Source organism: Cololabis saira, chromosome 2 (assembly GCF_033807715.1).
Source record: "Cololabis saira isolate AMF1-May2022 chromosome 2, fColSai1.1, whole genome shotgun sequence".
NCBI lineage: Eukaryota > Metazoa > Chordata > Actinopteri > Beloniformes > Belonidae > Cololabis > Cololabis saira.
In genome coordinates this window covers 40,003,109-40,023,900 of record NC_084588.1, presented here as the reverse complement: position 1 = coordinate 40,023,900, position 20,792 = coordinate 40,003,109, and the positions used below count along the sequence as shown (strand labels likewise).

The window sequence follows — 20,792 nt, the reverse complement described above, 5'->3', positions numbered from 1 at the left end:
TCAGAAAACAGGAGGCACGTGTGGTGTAAAAATCGTAAGTTTAGGAATATATCCCAACACCACATCTGTACAAGTGATATAAACTAGTATTAAGCAATTATTGTTGACGCTCGCTTGTGATATTTTTGCGTGTAAACACGTAATAACTCAGTTATATTGTATATATTTGGACGAGAGCGAGAACAGCTCGTCGTTGGCCTGAAACCGCTTTAGTTTTGGATAGTTTTCACCAAAAAGAAAAATTAACATCAAAATGGCCACCTCTTTTGTACTTCTTGTAGCGACAGCTTCAAAGTCATTTTGAGGACTTGTGGCCCGGGTCTGCCCAGGATTGGGGAGCAGCAGCTGCAGGCATGGCTGCCATCTACTCAGGGATCCACCTGAAGCTGAAGAGCCCGCACACTCCATGGGAGGACCGCCTGAAGCTGGCACGCTTTGCCTGGATCTCCTCTCAGTGCCTAATGCCCAACAAAGAACAGGTAACAGATGATGCATCACAGTATAAACATCACACGTGTGTCTCTTTTTCTTCATGCCTGCCCAGAGGTGGGTAGAGTAGACAAAAATTGTACTCAAGTAAAAGTTACTGTTACTTCAGAATAATATGACTCAAGTACTGAGTAACGTCTGATTTATTTTTTTAACACAACCATTCAAGCAGACAAAAGTACAAAATAATCATCTTCAGGCAAATTAAATCAATAAAATAATAAAAATTAAAATGAATAAGAAATAGCTTAAATTAAAATAAGCTTAAAGTAAATTCAAGTACTTTAATAAATAATAAAATAAATAAAATAACAGAATAAAAAAATAAATTAAGCACAAGTAGCACAAAATTTCAAGCCTTTGTACTTTTCTTTTTTAACCAGGCTCCGCAGGCAGAACTAGAACAAGCCCATGAACTCATAGAAACTCTGTGTGTGTTTGAGTCTGTGTATATGTGACAAAACATGCAAAAACAAACATTTTTCCCAAAGAATCACTCAGTGATGTCATGAGATTGACGCGTACGCGGATAAAAGAAAAGTAATAGCTCAACGTAGCCTAATGTAGCGGAGTAAGAGTAACAGTTTCTTCTTCACAAATCTACTCAAGTAAAAGTACAAAGTATAGTGATTCAAAACTACTCCTAAAAGTACAAAATTTCCCAAAATTTACTCAAGTAAATGTAACGGAGTAAATGTAACTCGTTACTACCCACCTCTATGCCTGCCTTAGACCTTCACAACAATCACAACTTTTCCTACCATACTCATGCCATCCTTATGACACACAACTCTATATTTCAGTGTCACCACGTGACTACATTCCCTTACTCTCATTGTGTAACTGTATTCATCAAATCAATGAGTGGATGTTGCCAGAATTTTCTCCAGCTGAATGCAGAAAAGACAGAAGTGATAATTTTTGGCCCTAAAAATGAAAGGGAAAAGATCAGCGCTCACCTTGGCTACATGTCATTGACAGCTACAAATCAAGCCAGAAGTCTTGGTGTAATTATTGACTCAGACCTGAACTTCAACAGCTATCTAAAGTTTATCACTAAATCTGCCTATTACCACCTGAAAAACATTGCTAGAATTAAGGGGATCCTTTCTAAACAAGACATGGAAAAACGTGTTCATGGATTCATTTTCAGTAGGTTGGATTATTGCAATGGCATCTTTACAGGCCTTAACAAGAAATCTATCAGGCAGCTGCAGCTGATCCAGAACGCTGCCGTCAGAGTCCTTACAAACACCAGGAAACTGGACCATATTACACCGGTCATGAAATCACTACACTGGCTTCCAGTGAGTCAAAGGATAGAGTTTAAAATCTTACTGCTGGACTACAAAGCACTGAATGGCCTTGGACCAAAATACATGGTTGATCTGTTAGTTCCCTATGAAGCTCCCAGACCCCTGAGGTTCATCTGGATCTGGTTGGTTGTGGTTCCCAAGAACCAGAACCAAGCAAGGTGAGGCAGCGTTCAGTTATTCTGCTCCTCACCGGTGGAACAAACTTCCTGTAGACCTGAGGTCTGCTCCAACTGTCAGCTCCTTCAAATCAGGGCTAAAAACATTAATGTTTACTGAAGCGTACTCTTAAATAATTAAATACTTACCTGCAACACAACTTGTGCTTTTTATTATTTTACCTCTTTTCTTATCATTTTATTTCATTTTATTTGTTATTTACTGTTTAATTGTGTCTTGCTGCTTTTAATGTTGATGTAAAGCACTTTGAATTACCTTGTGTTGAATTGTGCTGTATAAATAAACTTGCCTTGCTTTGCTTTGCCTTCTGTGTGTAGGTGTTGTTGGACTGGGTCACCCATGCCCTCGCAGGCTGGCACAGTAAAAAGGTGGAGTTCTCACAAGACGTGTTGGAAGGCTTGTGGCGCTACCTTGATGACGTGCTCCACAGCCGGAAACTCCAAGCTTTCCTCAAGCAGGGAAAAACCATCACTCTGAGGCTCAGCATTGCACAGGTGTGACAGCTATGAAATAAAAACACCATAGAAAGGCAAAAAAAAAATGAAACATCAACAAAAAAAAGTAGATATTTCGTTTAACTTGCATCTTTTTTTCTTGTCTTTAGTTGCTGGTTGACCACCTGCAAGAGTCTGCACATGGTCGGCCACCCATATCTGTGTCCACCCTGCTGAGCGTGTGTCAGGGCGTTCTGTCTTCTCCTGCACTCTCGTCAGTTTTTACCACAAAGTATGATCTTATGGTAAATCTGCTGGCCAAATTCTGCTTGTTGGCTTGCTATGACATGCAAAAGCCAAATATCACAGAACAGCAAGTAACAGTTACTTTCACATCTCCATCTGATCAGCCAGAAAAGCCACAGAGACACTCTCTTTCCACTCATTTATTTGAGGTGTTGCTTCAGGTGCTGTCGTGTTATTTGTCAGTGCAGCGACAACAAGCCAACCCCAACAGAGTATTTACTGTGGTAACTAACCACCTCGTCCAACCTCTAGTGCTGCTCAGACACCTGCTGACATCTCAGGAAAGTGTATCCTCAAACGTACACCAGCTCGTCCGTCAACAGCTGCGGAAGGACATCCGCACGAAGGTAGACTCCATCCTTCAGCTAGCTCTCTTCCCCTCAGAGCACCTGACCTCATACAAGGCTGAGCTTTTCCCCTCTCGTGAGGATGCTGGGAAACGTGGCTCTGCGGTGACAAAAGGGCCTCTGAAGCCAGTGAATGCCTTACTTTGCAAACTGACTTCTCCAGACTACTGTGACTCGTCACTGCACTACTCTGTGAAGTCTGACGCATTGTCTCTGCTTTTAAAGTTTTTTCTGGAAAGCTATGGGAAAGGAAAGGGAGAACGGGAAGAGGAGCAGAGGATGCTGTGTTTTTATTTTCTTGTCAGACTGGTCCCGGCTTTAGGTCTCAATCCTGAGGGAGACTCAGTCAAACCTACTGTAGCGCAGCCGCAGGACTCCAGTATCCCTGAGCAGAAATCTCCTCCAGCCTCCTTGTGCTCCCCGGAGAGCTGGAACACGGCTCTGAAGGCGCTGGAGTCCCTGCTAAACCAGGCTCTGTCAGCAGATATTTATAATGTAGCTGCAGACAGGATACGGCACCAGGAGGTCCAGTTCAACTTTTACAGAGCCCTGAGACAAATTCTCTTCAACGAGGCCCAGCCAAGGTAACGAACAATTTCTCTTTTAAAGTAATTCGGCCATTCAGAATCATTTTGCCCAACCATATGTTTATTTGACATATTAAAAATATGCTCTTTTTAACTTTCAGCATACCAGCATGGTACCGCTGTTTAAAGGTGCTTTTGAATCTCAATCACCTGATTCTTGAACCAGACTTGGATCAGCTTTTGTCCTCATCTTGGGTAAATGCCGAAGACATGGAGGCCCAAGTCCAACGAGCCAGACAGGTCTGATTTGATTAGTAGCACTCTCTGTAGTTCACAAATGACATGGAGTAAAGCATTAAGACTACGTTCACACTGCAGGCCTTAATGCTCAATTCCGATTTTTTCTCATATTAATATTAAGACATGTAGGTCTTAAAAGGTAAATGTTGGTATCAATTATAACAATGTGATATAAAAAACCTTTTTGATGTCTTCGTTTTTATAAAATTTGAAAATATAATCATCTGTTTCTGGGCGTCAAAACAGTGGACGGGGGCCAGCAGGTGCCACCGTCTGACGTCACTACCCAGAATGTAAACAACAATGGCGACCTACATGTTAAATTATATTTTCAAATTTTATAAAAACGAAGACATCAAAAAGGTTTTTTATATCACATTGTTATAATTGATACCAACATTTATCTTTTAAGACCTACATGTCTTAATAGCCAGGGTTCCTTTTAAAATGTGTCCTATATCAGACTCGAGTGTGAACGCATCGCGGCCCTGAACTGACCCGGATGCGCAGAGGAACAATAAGAAAGACGTCACACGCAGCACGCCGGCATACGGTGGTAAACATGGAGGCAACAGAAGTGAGCTCTGTAGCCGCGCTCGCACATTTCTTTTGATATGCTCTCAAATACGGACCGATTACGATAAGACCCCTCTAATTTAGCTTGTATAGTAGTGTCCCCCCAAATACTTATAAGGTCCAATACCTCACTGTCCCTCCACTGATTAGCTCCGTCGCCGCTATCCTCCATGTTTGTCTTGATCTTTTCCGATCGCTTCCGAGTGACTCCCGCCCCCGCCAGCGCAGTATTATGACAACGGTCGCTCTCAAGTGACGTCAAAGTCGCATTAATTCCGACCTGGCTGTTCACACTGAGGTCGCATTGCAAAACATCAGACCTGTATCCGATTTAGAACCACATATGGAAGCGACCTGAATCTGATTTGAAAAGATCAGATTCCATGTGACTTGGGAACTGCAGTGTGAACGTAGTCTAAATGTATGTTTCATTTGTTTGAAATGCTTTGTTTACAGAAAGCCATGTTTGGTTTGTTTCCCAACAGCTCTTGGTGTGTAGTCTATTGCAGACCTACACTAAGCTCCGTCAGCTGCCTCATCTCTTCTCTGTGCTGCTGTCTGTGATCTGTCAACCAGCTCTGGACGACCGCCGACCTCGTCTCCTCTCTGAGGGCGTCGCTGCTTCCCTCAGGACTTGTCTTCTGGACTCTCCCCCATCCCAAGTTCTAGATATTTGCTCATCAGCGTTGAAGAGCATCAAAACGTATATACTACCTGACCTGGGGAAGGAGGAAGGAGAGGAGGAGGAGATGGAGATTGATGGACAACACGAGGGTCAAAGGAGAGAAGATGCATCTTTGAAACTCTTCTCACTCAGTCAACTGCTCCATGTTGTTTTGTTCAGTCTGAAGACTCTGGAAAATGCCTCTCCTATTCTCTTAGTCAGACGGAGCACAGGCTTCATGGAGGAGATGCAGCAGACGGTCAAGGACTTACTACACCTGTTGCCACCAGAGCCAACTTCTTTGAAGCAAAATGTGTGTTCGGTTCAAAAGACTCCAAGGAAAGGCAAAAAGAAACTGGACCCAGATGGATCCAAAAAGGTTTCAGAGTTAAAAGTAGAAGCACACTGGGAACAGAAGACCCTGGAGGCTGCTCTTCTGCTCAGATACACGTGGGTGGAAGTGGACACGTTGTTCCACATCTACTGCAGTAAATATACATCCGTTGACTCATATCTGACTCCACCTGCAACCGAAACCGAAGCCTCCTCTACTTCTCCAGTTCTATCCCACATAGAAAGTCTTGTATCAGGTGCAGTTTTGCCAACATGTTTCCGTCACCCCCCCTCCCGCAGCCCCATGAGCTCTTTGCTGCTCAGACTCCTCACTTTACAGCAGATGAAGAAGGTTCTGTTAGATGACGCTTTACTCCACGAATCCTGCACCGCAGCGCTGCTGAAAAGGGCGGTTGAGTTTATTTTAGCGCGGTCAGAACTGGAGGCGAGACTGGACGAAGAGCAGGTGTGGGATGGGCAGATGACCAGCGTGAATGCCAGCAGCATTCTTGTTGCACACTGGTATGTGGTCACGTCCAATTTGCCTTTGATTGTTCCCTACATGAGCGAAGAGGGCATTGGCCACATAGCACACGTTCTTGTCAGTTCTTTGCTGATCAAACAGAAAGAAAAATCAAAGAATCAGCCGCCGGTCTGTCTGACACTCCCCCTCATATCTTCACAGCTTATCCAGAGCCCGGTGCTCGTGGAGATGCCGTCATTGTTCTCTGCCACAGTCCGCTCCCTCACACAAAGGATTGTTGATATCCTCAAGGAAGAACATGCTCTCACTGTTCGCCCCAAGTTTCTGGGAGTTCACAAGGAAGAGACTAGAACTATTCCTTCAGGGATGACGGCGGCCGTAGTTGAGGATATTTTGGAGTTTTCTAAAACTGAAGCGGAACATGTGCCGCTGACGGACAGACAAACCAAGGAGCTTGGAAACCTGTTCCAACTCTTAACAAACATTAACCCGGATGGGATGAACTCTGAGGATTTCTCGTCCATTTTCCTCCTGCTCTTCTTCGTCTTTACCTCCACCTCCAGAAAGCTGGAGCCTCCAGAATGTGGAGGGGACGCTCTGTTCCTGGGGCAGCTGCTCCAGGTGCTTTCACATCTCATGGAGGGTAGGAGTTTCCCAAGTGTTCTGAAGCTAATCCACAGCGGCACTCTGCTGCAGACCGCTGTGTCGTCTCTCCTTAATCATGGAGCAAAGCCTCAAGCCTCATGCAGCACTGACTGGCTGGATTTAGTCAAAGCCACACAGGGCTTCATACAATCCTTGGTCCAGCTCACTATAGTCAGAAACAGCAGTGTGAGACTCAACCTGGACCAGTTTGCGTCTTATCTCACCAGTGACGAAATGTCAAGCAGGTATATTGCGTCATCTAGTTCTGGGGCATCCCTGCCATCTATTCATCTTCTGCTCGGATCTCTTACTTCCTTCTCCCAGGCAATGACCGACCATTTAGGAAGAAGCAAGCTCATGGATAAAACTTTAACCCAAATGCTCACAAGAACAACTGCTGCCCTAGCCCCAGCTCTTGAGTGTGTCCTAAAGCTGCTGGCATCATGTGAGGCAGGCGCTGAGCCGGCCGAGCTTCCCAGTCAGGCTTTTGTCATGGAAGTTATTACCGTCATGCTGGACTGTGAACTGGCCTCACTGTCGGTGGACGATGAGAGTAAGGAGAGTGGCACCCAGCTTGTCCTCACTCATAAGACCATTTATCGGGCCTTTTACCAACAGATTCTTAGGGAAGTAAGCTCCGCCCCCAGGCCCATGGACTCCTTGGGCTCCTCTCTCCATTTCTTGTCTGCATTTTACACATTGCTGGAGAAAACGATGGAGCCAGGAAAGGACAAAGAGGGAGTAAACGAGCTGGACGAGGTGTATGTTCAGATTCTGCAGAGGGTGCACACACTGCTGGCTGGTAAGAAGTATTCTATTATAAACAAAGGTACAAAATAGTTCTTTGATATGTTTTAGATATTGTGACAGATTTACAACAGAGAGAGCATTTCTCATCATCTCTTTTTTTAAATTTAAATTACATATTCAGCTGAAGTAGCCTCAATAATATGAAAGTGATACACACATCTATATATATATATATATATATATATATATATATATATATATATATATATATATATATATATGTATATATATATATATATATATATATATATATGTATGTATGTGTGTGTGTATGTATATATATATATAAATACAGGACTGACTGAAAATTTGAATATTGTGATAAAGTTCTTTATAATCTGTAATGCAATTTAAAAAAAAAAGCTAAAATGTCATACATTCTGGATTCATTACAAATCAACTGAAATATTGCAAGCCTTTTATTATTTTAATATTGCTGATTATGGCTTACAGTTTAAGATTAAGATTCCCAGAATATTCTAATTTTTTTAGATTGGATATTTGAGTTTTCTTAAGCTGTAAGCCATGATCAGCAATATTAAAATAATAAAAGGCTTGCAATATTTTAGTTGATTTGTAATGAATCCAGAATGTACGACATTTTTGTTTTTGTAATTGCATTCAGTCTTTAAGAATTGAACCTATGCATTAAAAAGTATTAGTTAAATGTTACTTATCTAATACATTTTTTGTTTAGTTTTTTACCCTGTTAATTAAGAGGGAAAGAAATCAATTAACTTCTATCTTACTGGGAGGTGTTTCTCTTTGTCTTCAGCTCCTTGGCTGTCATCTGCTGATGTTGGAGAGCTGGAGCCAGCAGTGCAGCAGCTGCTGCACCACCTGGTTGAGAAATGTACTACAAGTCGCTTCAACCTGCTTCTGTTGATGATCAAAGAAGGACTGGATATTAGCAAGCTGAGGGCAGGAAACTACAGGGTGAGGCTAACGTTAAGTTTGATTACTGGAACACGTGAATTGCTTCATTTATTTAAATTCTCAAAGCCTCAAGATTCTTTTAAATGTTTTATTGTATTGTTTTCTTCAATGAGGATTGTAAATTCAGGTTCTCAATTGAAAATCTTTATCAGTTTTGCTTACTTTTTTTATTTTAAATATGACTAATAGATGACTGATTGAATTCAGGTGTTTCGATCACATCCTGCACTCACAGTTTGGGTTCAGAATGAGTCCTGACGAACTCAGTGACCTCTAGCATGTGATGTCACACCACCTCTGCACTAAGACATCCCTGCTGCATATTTCATGGTCAACTGTTAGTGATATTATTACAAAGTGGAAGTGTTTAGGAACAACAGCAATTTGTGCATGAAGCAGAAGACCACATGCACGGTGGGTAAAAGTCACCAACGCTCTACTGATTTCGTACTAGAGGAGTTTAGAACTTCTGGGGGGAGTAATGTAAGCACAAAAACGTGCTTAAGCCTCACATCACCAGCTCTGTCTAGGCATCAGATGGAGTGGTATAAAGCGCACCAACATGCAGCTGCAGTAGTGGAAACATCCCTTATGGAGTGATGAATTATTCGTCTCTGTTTGGGAGTGAGATTGGTGTGTCTGGGTTTGGTGGATGCTGGGATAACGTTGCCTGCCCGACAGCATACTGTGCCACCTGTGAAGTTTGGTGGAAGAGGGATGATGTTTTTCAGGGTTTGGCCTTGGCCACGCATTTCCTGTGGAGGGCAGTCTTAATGCTTCAGCTTACGAAAAACATCATAGACAATGCTGTCCTTCCAACTGTGTAGCAACAGTTTGGGAAGGTCCTTTTCTAATCCATCATTCCTGCACAAACCAAGGACTAAAGACATGGCACTGCACCCTGACCTCAACCCAGTCGAGCACCATGATATGAGATAAACAGGCCTCCTTGTCCAACATCAGTGCCTGACCTCATAGATGCTTACCAGAATGAATGAGCAACACTTGCCATTCAGAAAAACTCCAGAAAGGTGTTGAAAGCTTTCAGAGAAGACTGGAGGCTGTTATAACTGCAATTACAGGACAAACTCCCTCTTAAAGGATGAGTCTTTCAATAAATGCCAGTACAGTCACTATTGGTGTCATGATCCGGTGTCCCCCGAGTTTTGTCCATTGTATCAATCTAATCTTTCTTTCAGGGATACTATTTTAATGCAGCAGCAAAAAAAGTTTTTTTCCAGTTCAGTTTCATTTGAAGGAAAACTCGACAACTTTCAAGAAGCATCATCTGTCTCTGTATGTATCTAGTATCAGCGAAAACCATCTGAAGTAACCGCCAAATATCACAGATGCATCAGATATCCCAAATGATATCACAGGTGTGTCAGATATCTAGAGATGGGAATCGAAAACTGGTTCTTGTTGAGAACCGGTTCCTAGTGTTTCAATTCCTTGAAATAGTTTGCCTTTTTTGCAAACGATTCCCTTATCAATTCCAGTGGGCGCGAATGACGTCACCACGCATGTTGCGTAGTTATGCAACGGGCGCATTCGTGCCCAGCAGGAAAACATGGCGACAAAGCGGCATAAACGCTCGAAAGTTTGGTTACATTTTACCAAAAAGGATGACAACAGGGCGACTTGCAATTGGCTAGTAAAGTGTTAAAGGCTGAGATAAAAGTCTCCAGAGTCTTTAACTATCTATGAGCCGCTCGGTGGCGTAGTGGGTTAAGCAGCATCTCATATACTGAAGCTACAGTCCTCCTGTAGCAGTCGCAGGTTCGAATCGCGGCCTGTGCACCTTTGCTGCATGTCATCCCCATTCTCTCTCTACCCTCTTCCTGTCTGTACACTTTGAATAAAGGGCCACTAGAGCCCAAAAAAATCTTTAAAAAGAAATAACTTATCTACAGCTGTGCCTCAATACTTACACCTGAGGATTTTTCTACATGAATTAAAAGTTAAATCCATTACCTGTCTTTTACATGTGCTTTTTTTATTTTTTATTTTTGGACCTTTACTTGTGTATAAAATGGGACTCCTTTCATGCCTGTTTAATATTAACTCAGTGATTTTCTTCTAACTCTAGCTTCTCCTTGTTTGTCTCCAGGAGGTGCTATCTGCAGTAATCACCGTTAAGCTGTTGTCCTGTTGTCAGCTACCAGAGGGCTGCTCTAAAGCTCTGTGGTTCATGACGCCGCAGATCATTTCTGCTATGGTGGTGAGGAAAAAACACACCTTCACACGTACAGAGGTTGTGCAGCTGAGTAAAGAGTGCTCTTCAGAGCAAACATGTGCCCAAAAACATGACTCATAGACTTGTATGTACACATAAATTAAGGTTTTAAATGAAGAGTTATTCCGCTGAAGCTCAGTCCAGTTATTTTGGTATTAAACTAATCATTTGAGAACCTGTTAATGTCCAAAACCAAATATGGTTGGTGGTGATGGGACTTTGCAGAGGAGACATGTTTTACGCGTGCAGTTCTCTGCCTTGCTGTCAGGAGGTGCTGATGCTGTAAAGTTTAAACGCCTGTTTCACAAATGAAAGCACCATCATCACTTCACCCACCTGTTGGGAAATCAGAGGGTTTTAGAAGTCGGTCCCTCTGAAGTGTTTAAAACCTGAGACCGAGAAGACGATTAGAAAAAAGATTGTCTAACATACCACAGAAATTTCTGTTTTTACATTTCATTAACCTAGAGATTGTAACGTTTTTCATCTTTAGATGAAACTCTGACCACAAAGGCAGAATCCTCAGTTTGAAACAACAGATGGTACTGGAGATAACTGCCTTACACCACTTATTTTAGTGTGTATCCACTTGCTTTTCACAGAAAACCAATTTTAAATGACACAGCAGTGAAATTTTAATGTGCTTGTTTTCGTTTGGATGCAGCAAAGTTACATTCATTTGAGAAAGCTTCCCACCGTCTATTTTTATTTGTTTATTTAAAAAGGATCCCCATTAGTCTTCACCATGGGAAGACTATTCTTCCTGGGGTCCACACATAGACATACAAAAGATTAATAATACAATAATACAACTCAAAATAGGGTGAAAAACATTCACTAGAATTCCTAAAATAATAAATTGAAACAAACATAAAAGATTAAGTAACCAACCATCCACATCTTAAGTAACAATATTTGCTACTATCACCAGATCTGTATCCACTTTTGAGCAAAATATTTTGCAACGACTTTATAATTTATAATATACCCATACCTCTATTTATGGTAGTATAAATATACTACATATCATAATATACTCATACATTATAATATACTTATACTACTATACTATATATACACTCATAGCCTACAGTAATTTAGAATATATTTATTATTAAATTTATAATATACTTACAATTTGCACAATAATCACCTTAATGACCGTCATAGCTGTGTCTTTCTAACGTTGGTGTGTGTGTTTGTGTGTTTATTATGTGGCAGTCTTTGGTAAGGTCGTCCAGTCAGGACTCCTCTCTGAGCCTGACCTTTACTGTTCCCACCGTGACGTCAATGACATGGCTGCTGCGTAACGGGGAGGGCTTCTTCACCAACCCTCATCATGTAATCCTCATCCTTGGGGCGCTGCAGTCGCTGCCCCTCGACCGCCTGAGCCCCCCCGATTACCACACGGTGTTCCTGGCCGTTCACGAGGCGCTGTTCGCCATCATCCAGTGTCAAACTCAGGTACCAAGAGGCATTAATGTTAATGCTTTTGCTGTATCAACCTCATTAAAGTGTCTGTAATTAGACCCACACAAAACAACTGACAAAATGGTTTATTTATAATCAAATTAATTTGCATTATACTTCATTAGTGCTGAAGTGAAAATATAAGATGACTAAAGCTGTAGAGACCATCAGTCTTTGATTTACACATGTCTGACAGCCTGTTAAGACACTCTTGGCATTTAAATTCAGCCTCTACTTTTACAGTTTAATATAAATGCTTCTACACGCAGAGACAGGGAGGGCAAAGAAACCTCAGATACAAGTCTGGGCCTTCCTGATTAGAGGCCAGCTGCTTAGGATTCAAAAGTTTAAAAACGCAGATTTTATCACAAGATAAGGTGACTTGTATTAAGTTGTGAAGTGGGACTGACTTAAGTTAACTCATTGCAATCACAAAATGTGAGGTTTTTAATCGGTCATTAGTACTTTCTGGTGTGAGTTGCTCTCAAGCGGGATGTGAGGAGCTCCAGACTGCAGATATCCCACAAGCCTGCAGGTCGCCTGATGTCAAAAATACACTTTTGATACCTTGATATTTGAACGCCATTAGAAGAAACAGAAAGCCTTTTTTCTCTCACCTCCCACAATGTACTTGTCCCTATCTGTCCTGCTCCTTGTTCTTCATGCTGTTTACACTAACAGGCTGCTGAGATTCCCCACCCTCACCCCCCAGTTATAACAATCATTACACTGATGCGCTGCCACGATCCCGATGTCACGACTTACCAGAGCTTGAAGCTAAATGGAGCAGCTCCACTGAGTGTCTTGCAGAGCAGGGAATTATGGCTTGTTTGTTGTTTTTTTTGTCTTTTTTACTTTTTTGAAATAATAATGAAGATAATGTATTTGAGATATTTTTTTTTAAAGGTCTTAAAGTGGCTAAGTCCAGCAGACGTGAGTGTTGATCTGTTGTTGATATTTTAGTGATTTATTGTCAGGGAAAAGTGTGCGTGAGACGGAGTGGGTTGCGGCTGAATTCAAGCTCTTCACATTCTGCTCCGATCTAAAAATATTTTAAATTTAAAATATTTAGGTGGTTTGCCAAGTATTTTGTGTCGGCTCACCCAAGTATCTAGATATTTTGGAAGCCCTGTTGTTTTTCAGATTGTTTTAATTTTTTTTGTGGGTGTTTTATCACAGGAAGCATGATGATCAGTTTAATAACTCTTTCATGCAAGTACGATTACCTGTAGCGCCTTTATGACCACCTCACTCCTTTAAGAAATCAGAGCTTCATTCTTTAGCAATTAAAAATCACTACATCTCAGATCTCCTGGTTTGAATACGTGCTGCTGCGCTTGATATAGTCTCCAGAATAATGCTGCTTCCGATCAGATGGTATTGCAGCTCTCAGGCATGGGATGCGGCTGCATGAAAACTTCAGGAACTCCGCATTTTTAACTTGCTCTGGAAGTGTTTGCATCACAGCCCAAGGCAGCTTTTTTCCTGTTCAAAAACAGTGACATAGCAGGACTTTTAATTGGTCAGCTGCATTGAATTAAACCAGCCAAGAGCTGTGTAAGTGATATCAGATGTTGGTGAAGGCAAAGGAGCAGGGCCGAAGTGAAACTGAGAAAAGTAGTAAAGGAAAAACGGGCTAGGGTTAGGGATAAGACATAAATGATACAGAGATGAAGAAGGAAGTGTGAGATGATGATCAGAAGGCTAAGACTTGATTGTAATGCGGTGCACATGGGAAGTTTCAGAACAAAATGGAAGAAAGCGGTGTGATCTGGAGGGAGGAGGAAGGAGGTGAAGAGAAGTAGGGGCAGGCTGGCAGGCAGAGATGCTTGGCATGGAGCGGGTGTAAGTCGATGGAAAGCGTTGGTGAGCTCCAACCAGAGCTGGTGACATCACCTCTACCTTATTTATATTCTCCCCGTCTCCCTTTACCTCCTCCTGCGCTCAACAGCTCTTGAGCCGAGTCCAGACGAGAGAGAATCCAACTTCTACCGCTGTCATTTTGTGTTCTCGACATTTGTGGTTGCTCTGAAATGACTCAAGCAGTGATGTGAGCAGGGGATATTTCAGGACTGCTTTTTCCAAATCTAAACATATTTCAGTGGTCAGTTGTTTGTTCAAAGGTTTTTCTCATAAGTTTCTTTAAATGTAGGTGCACTTTACCATCGACCGTGACCTACTGTGTGATGGATTTATGAGAATGAGTTTAAATGTCGGATGGACATCCTCAAGGATCTATGTACCACCGTTCTCACAAAGACAGTTGTTCTACCACTCGATATTATAGCAGTGTTCTGTAAGTGTGGCTGTCTCTAGTCAGTCACGTATGAGGTCCTGTATACTGGATGATCGTGAGACAGTAAACTTCTTGTGGGTGCCTCCAGGTGCTATTGAAAGCTGCTCCGTCCTTCCTAAATGTCCTCCATCGTCTGGTGGTGTCCATCATGCTGGAGGGTCGGCAGAGAGGAGACAGCGACTCAGGTAACCAGTGTTTTTGTGAATACTTGATTACTTTTATGATTTTTGAGGGGTTGACAACCCTTTTACTTCTGGTAAAACACCTTTTTAGCTGTGAAGTACGGTAATGTTGAAATACTTTTTATGATTTCAAAAGTAACATTTTGTTGACTTTATGGTCATTAAAGGCTTCCTTGTCTGATCTTATGGCCTGCCACCTCGGTGTGGTCCACCCGGTGGCTTGGAACAATGCACGTTGATTTGACTGGCGGATAAGAGCCAGATGATCAAACCCAACTGAAAAGCCTGTGTAGATTTAGATACAGTTCTGTGTGAGCCCTTTCAGTCCTCCTTATGGTGTCGCATGAAGATTTATTGGTCTCAGCCTTTTCGGGATATATGACAAAGCAGGCGTTTTTGCAAAAACATGCAAAGCTAAAGTCTATTTGAATGCTCGGTAACCACCAACGTTTTTTTTAAAGATTTTTGTGGCTCCAGTGACCTTTATTCAAGTTGTAGACAGGAAGGGGGTAGAGAGAGAGAAAGGGGACGACCTGCAGCAAAGCGGCGCAGGACTGTAGCCTCAGTGCATGGGCCGCTTGCTTTAACCACTGAGCCACCCAGAAGCCCAGTTACTGCCAACATGTTATTTTTCACTGTGATTCGATAATTTGCTGTTAAATTATCTTACTTTTTTTTAGAGCTCTGTTTCATGCATTTAATGACTTTGCATTAGGGATGGGCGGTATGGACTAAAAAAATGTATCACGATAATTTCTGGCATTTATCCCGATAACGATAAAAATGACGATTTAAAAAAAAAAAAATACCAATTCAACTCCATCTTTTTAACTATAAATCTATCTCGCTCTCGGATCTGCCATGTTTGTTACACAAAAACATCATCAACGGGAATTTATCCTTCTTTCTTTCTTTCTTTCTTTCTTTCTTTCTTTCTTTCTTTCTTTCTTTCTTTCTTTCTTTCTTTCTTTCTTTCTTTCTTTCTTTCTTTCTTTCTTTCTTTCTTTCTTTCTTTCTTTCTTTCTTTCTTTCTGGCTAATTTCCATCCTTCCTTCCTTCCTTCCTTCCTTCCTTCCTTCTGCGTCGATTTAACCACAGAACCATAAATCGCGAGATGACAAATTCCTATCGTGGGGACGGTTTATCGTGAACGGTAAAATATCGCCCATTCCTACATTGCATGAATGTAATGGACCAGTCTGGTATTCTTACTGTGTTATGAGACATTAATGAAAAAAAAGAAGAATTTCTACTTCTATGTGTTCAAATTATTGAGTTGATTTGCTTCAGAGCTCAGGCAGGTCAGGGTCTTCACATGTGAGAAACCCCTCACAGCTCAGGTAAAGCTTAAGTTATTAAAGTGTCAAAGTAGAACGTGTCTTCAGGTTACGACTGGATAAGACATTTCATGTGATGTAAAGCTGCTGCATATATTACCAACAAAGTAATATATTACAGTAGAGAATAAATTGGACTGTGTAAAGCGGACCTGGCGGTACATCGCTTATCCCAAATTAGGGCTGGGCGATATATCGAGATTTTAATATATATCGATATACTTTCAAACACGATATGGTACGAGACAATATCGTTTATATCGATTTAAAAAAATAAATAAATAAATAAAATAATTTAAATTATTTTTTTTTAATGATATTGATATAGCTTATTTTGTGACAAATTGACTTGAATGTTTTATTTGAGATTTGCACAAATGTTTTGTTATTTGCACAACTGTCAACCTCAGTGGAAATGTCTGCCTGTTACTGTCTACATTGTATTAATTGCACAGTGTATTTGAATTTAATTGTTATGCAGGAAAGGGATATTTGTTTTATTTTATTCTATTCAAGAAGCATTTTTATTCTATATATGCAGGCAGTTTATTTTTATTTCATTTGTTTTATACATTTTGATATTGTGCAGACCTCTGTTAATAAAGGAACCTGTGTGACATTTGGCACGAGGCTTTGTATTAAAACTAAGGGTTTGCCTCAGAAAAAAATTAAGCTTACAGAGATGCTATGCTATAATGCTTTGGGGGAAACCCCAATTATGTCACAGAAAAAATATCGATATATATCGAGTATCGCCATTTAACTAGAAAATATCGAGATATGACTTTTGGTCCATATCGCCCAGCCCTATCCCAAATCATATCTCAAAGCTGTTGAAAGAAGAGAACAAAGTTAAAGACAAAATTTACAAATTTGTATCCTTGAATTAAAATCTACTATATACTGAAAACATCTGTTGCAGAAATCTCTTTATTTCCCACTTTTATAGAGCCTTTTTAACCTTGTGTAGCTTTTCCAAGTGCTGAACAGTGTTTCTCATCCACATGTTCACACAAACGCACTCCTACAGCACTTCTATTATAGATGCGCTGGGTAAACTGTACAGTAATGCTTTGTGTAATACTTCACTTGGCACATGCAAGTTAACGAAACGACACAACTTTTGTTTTCCGAAGGTGCAGACGCCGACGTGTACTTGCAGTGCTCCGGTCTGATAAAGAGGATGTACTCTCACATCGCAGCGACAGCTGAGAGCTTCACTGCTCTGTCGGCCTTTATGGTGGCTCAGTACGTCACGGAGCTGCAGAAGGTACACACCCCAACACGTTCACACACGCGATTACAGTCCTCTGTGTCTTACATCAATATTTGCTTTGCGAAATAACTGCTTCTTATGATTTAATGATTCTGGGGCTGTGCAGTTTGCTGCCATTACAGAAATACACGCTCACACAGGAACACACGCTCACACATTTGCGACAGTCATCAAACAAAGCCAACACAGTTTCTCATCCAAACTAATCTATCATCCCCTGCGATTTTTCTACAGCTGTGAGTGACAGACGCATATTTCATTGAGGCAGCAGGGGCTGATCTTCACTTGATCCTTTGATCTGTCACAGTTTGTCTGGTAGCCCTGGATCTGAATAAAAGAGGTGCTGACGCCTAGAACCAGGGATGGGAAATGGGCCCATTAGCCAAATTGTAAATGTTCATAAATCTCAGTGAACAGGTCCAGGATTACTGTAACTCCATGTGTTGAAGTGGAGCTCCAGGCTGGATGTTCCCTCCGTACAGTGAGTCACGTCTGGCCTGCGAGCGCGGCTCCCGTCTGCTGCCAGGCTCAGTTTAACATGACGCCTGCCTGACTCAGCGGTTTCCAGTGCAGTTACACATCAGACGTAAAAGTCCCATCCAGACTGAAAGACGGACAGGCAGAGACAAGAGGAGAACAGTAGTCTTGAGGAAGGTGTCTGGAGTTCTGAGTCGTGTAATAATTCAAAGGAATTGATCCAAATGATGCTGTCAGTCAGGTTTTTCAAAAAGATTTGACTCCTTACGGGGATAATTTCTCCATCGGTGTCAGAGCTGCTTCTAGGAGCAGAGAGCCAAGTCCTCCTGCAGCTACTGGTGGTTGAAAAACATCTCTGCTGGTGGAGTTCCTCTTTTTACGAACAAGTTGTTGGACCTTGTATTTCTTAGAAAATTTGGTTAAAACTCTCCAACAACAATGACATTGATATTCAAATGTAAGAATTATATTATAAAAATTTTACACACCTCTTTCTTGACAAGATTTGGCTACGTTATCCACAAAGTAGGGCTGGGCGATTTTGGACAAAAATAAAATCCTGATTTTTTTTCTCTGAAAACCCGACTTTCGATTTCGATTTTTTTGGTAAAACTACAAAAGACAATGGAATAAATTGTTTAAAATATTTTATCTTTATTTTTAAAGAAAAATAGCAAACAAATTTCCCTATTGGGAATGAAGTGCAATTGAAAGATACTGTAAATCCTCCTTGAATTTAGTAAAGTGACAACATTTACAATTTTCTTGACCAAACAAAGATGACTAGACGAGATCTGTCTGTAATGAAGCCAGCTGCAAAAAAGGAAAATCGCAAAATGCGATTTTCCTTTTTTTAACATCGTCTTGATTAATAAATCCGATTTAGATTTAAAATCGATTAATCACACAGCCCTACCACAAAGACATTTGTTTGTGGTTGCAGTTTAAAACATCAAACTTTAATGATGTCTTTGGCCGTTGTCCTTCATACACTGGCGAGTTCAGCCCTCAAAAGTTTTTGTTTTTTTGTTTGGTGATCCTTTTTTTTTTGCAGGGATCTCTGCACAGCTTTTAATGTTTGACAATTGTTTAATGTGTGTTATTGGACATAATGAATATAAATAACTAATTCAGTTGGGTTAGGAAGAACAGCAACGTGGATTCGTAGTGGTTTGAGAGCAACTGACAATACAACACAACCTTTACTGGTCCCATTTCAAACCCTCTTTTATTATTGATGCCTCTTGGAGTTCAGATCCAGGTTTCTGGGTGTTATATTTATGACAAACATGTGTTTTGATTCGCCTCTCGGTATTTGGTGGTTTTTGAGCAGGGGCTATTCAAGATGTCCAGGTTCGATAGCGTTATTGATCCTTTGAAGCTCCTATAAATGAAACTTAAGCCCTAAATGAACATTCAGTAATTGAAGCACTATTAATAATTTGAATGTGCCCCCCTGGCTTTAGTGTATTGTTGTGCCCAGTATCACGTTACCATGGAAAGATGGATCCTGTTACAGAACATTTGAAATGATGGAGCATAAACTTTGGATGTTTAAAGAAGGATAATCTCTCCCCATTGTTACCACTGCTGTTTTACTTTGGTTTAGTAATTCTTCTGTTGATTCCTGCAGGTTACCCTGCGACCAGAGGTGAAGCTGAATCTGACTGAGGGCATCTACTGCATACTCGACCTGTGCATGGAGCAGGATATTAAGTTTCTGAAGGCCGGGCTTCACGTGGGAGTCAGAGAGGTGTTCAACGATCTGTACAGCAGCTACACCAACTACCACACAACACAGAGACAAGGAGAGGACAAGTACACCGTCTGATCTGCAAATGTCTTTTAGGTTACCTTTGATTTAATTCTGCTTTTGAATAGACATATAAGATATAAACTGTTTATAACATTGTTGTATATAAACCTACCAGAATTCCCCTGAAAGCTGATTTTTTTTTTTTTTGGCACCTCTCTGAATAGTTTAACAGATTAAGCTTGCCAGTCTGTGAGGTATTTGCTTAAAAAATGACCTGGGGAGAGTTGTTTCCAGACCTTTAACATTACACAGTTGTATCTGCTGGCTGCTGCAGGTTTAGAAATGCAAAGCTACTTGGAGCACGATGAGTTTAGACATACCTGTGTTATAAAAAGACTGCTAACCAATCTCAGGTGGGACAGAGACGGCACACACTGTGACGGAGTCGAGACAGCAAGTCTTCACCAAGATCCTACCTTTGAAAATATGACGATTAAAGAATCATTCAGCAGTTATTGTTAAATGTATCGCTGAAATTTTATAAATTGTTCTATTTCTAATCTGCATTACTGTGGTTTTTAAATAAATTGTTTTTGTCTGTTATCAGTGTAGTGTCATACACATTTTAAGCCAGGAACACCGACCTCGGATACCCTCCATGGGCGGTTTTTCAGAGCTTTCTCAGGGTGGGTGTTTAAACCATCAGGAGAACCTGCCACAATCCTGGTGTGGATTTTAGTTGTTTGTTGTTTTTTGGTTGGTTTTATCTCCTGTGTGGTTCTGTTATTTAGGACAGAAGCGGAGCCTCCGCTGGTATCTTTCCACTCATCGCACCATCGAGGCAGAACATTCCTCGGCCCGAGCCTGGCTCTGATGAGTTCTCCTCCTGTAGTCCAAAAATGTCCAGACTGGTGATTTTAGATTCTCCCAGGGAGAATCCAAGAATCTGTTCCTCAGCTGCCTCCAGCACATTATTGGTGTTTTGTTGGAGCGCCGTCAACTTTGACCATGGGGCATATTTGCTTTGGCGTCATTCCAGTGGGAAAGTTAATGCGTCATTCATTTGTGAACGGAGTTCACGTTCTGCCTGGACCTCGCTGGGAGAGGCGAAAACCACTATGTTGTTTTTGTTTTGTTCCTGTTACAGCACTTCCCAACGTGTCACGGTGGAGTTGAGGTCTGGACTTTGGGGTGGGCCATATATGTATGAAAATGATGGGTCATGTTCCCTGAACCACTCTCACAATTTTAGCCTGACGAATCCTTTTCCCGTCAGTATGAAATATGCTGATGGGGAAACCTGGTGTTTCCAGATATCCGGTTAGTCAGCCGTCCTCATTGAGTGAAGACGCAACGTTACTGAACCTTGATCAGATGAGGATATTCCTGATTGCAACACTGCTATGGGCTTACATAGT

General features: G+C 41.3%; 1 protein-coding gene across 1 annotated transcript; it reads left to right on the top strand.

The window, feature by feature from the left end:
* The first annotated feature begins 314 nt into the window (after positions 1-314).
* urb2 (URB2 ribosome biogenesis homolog) lies at positions 315-19,469 on the top strand. Its single transcript, XM_061745423.1, has 11 exons — positions 315-479; positions 2,300-2,476; positions 2,587-3,653; positions 3,758-3,896; positions 4,958-7,400; positions 8,184-8,344; positions 10,455-10,565; positions 11,802-12,044; positions 14,435-14,531; positions 17,002-17,135; positions 19,252-19,469. Exons 1-11 carry the CDS (start codon positions 354-356, stop codon positions 19,447-19,449), a joined length of 4,896 nt encoding a protein of 1,631 aa, XP_061601407.1. The 5' UTR covers positions 315-353; the 3' UTR covers positions 19,450-19,469.
* The last annotated feature ends 1,323 nt before the right edge of the window (positions 19,470-20,792 follow it).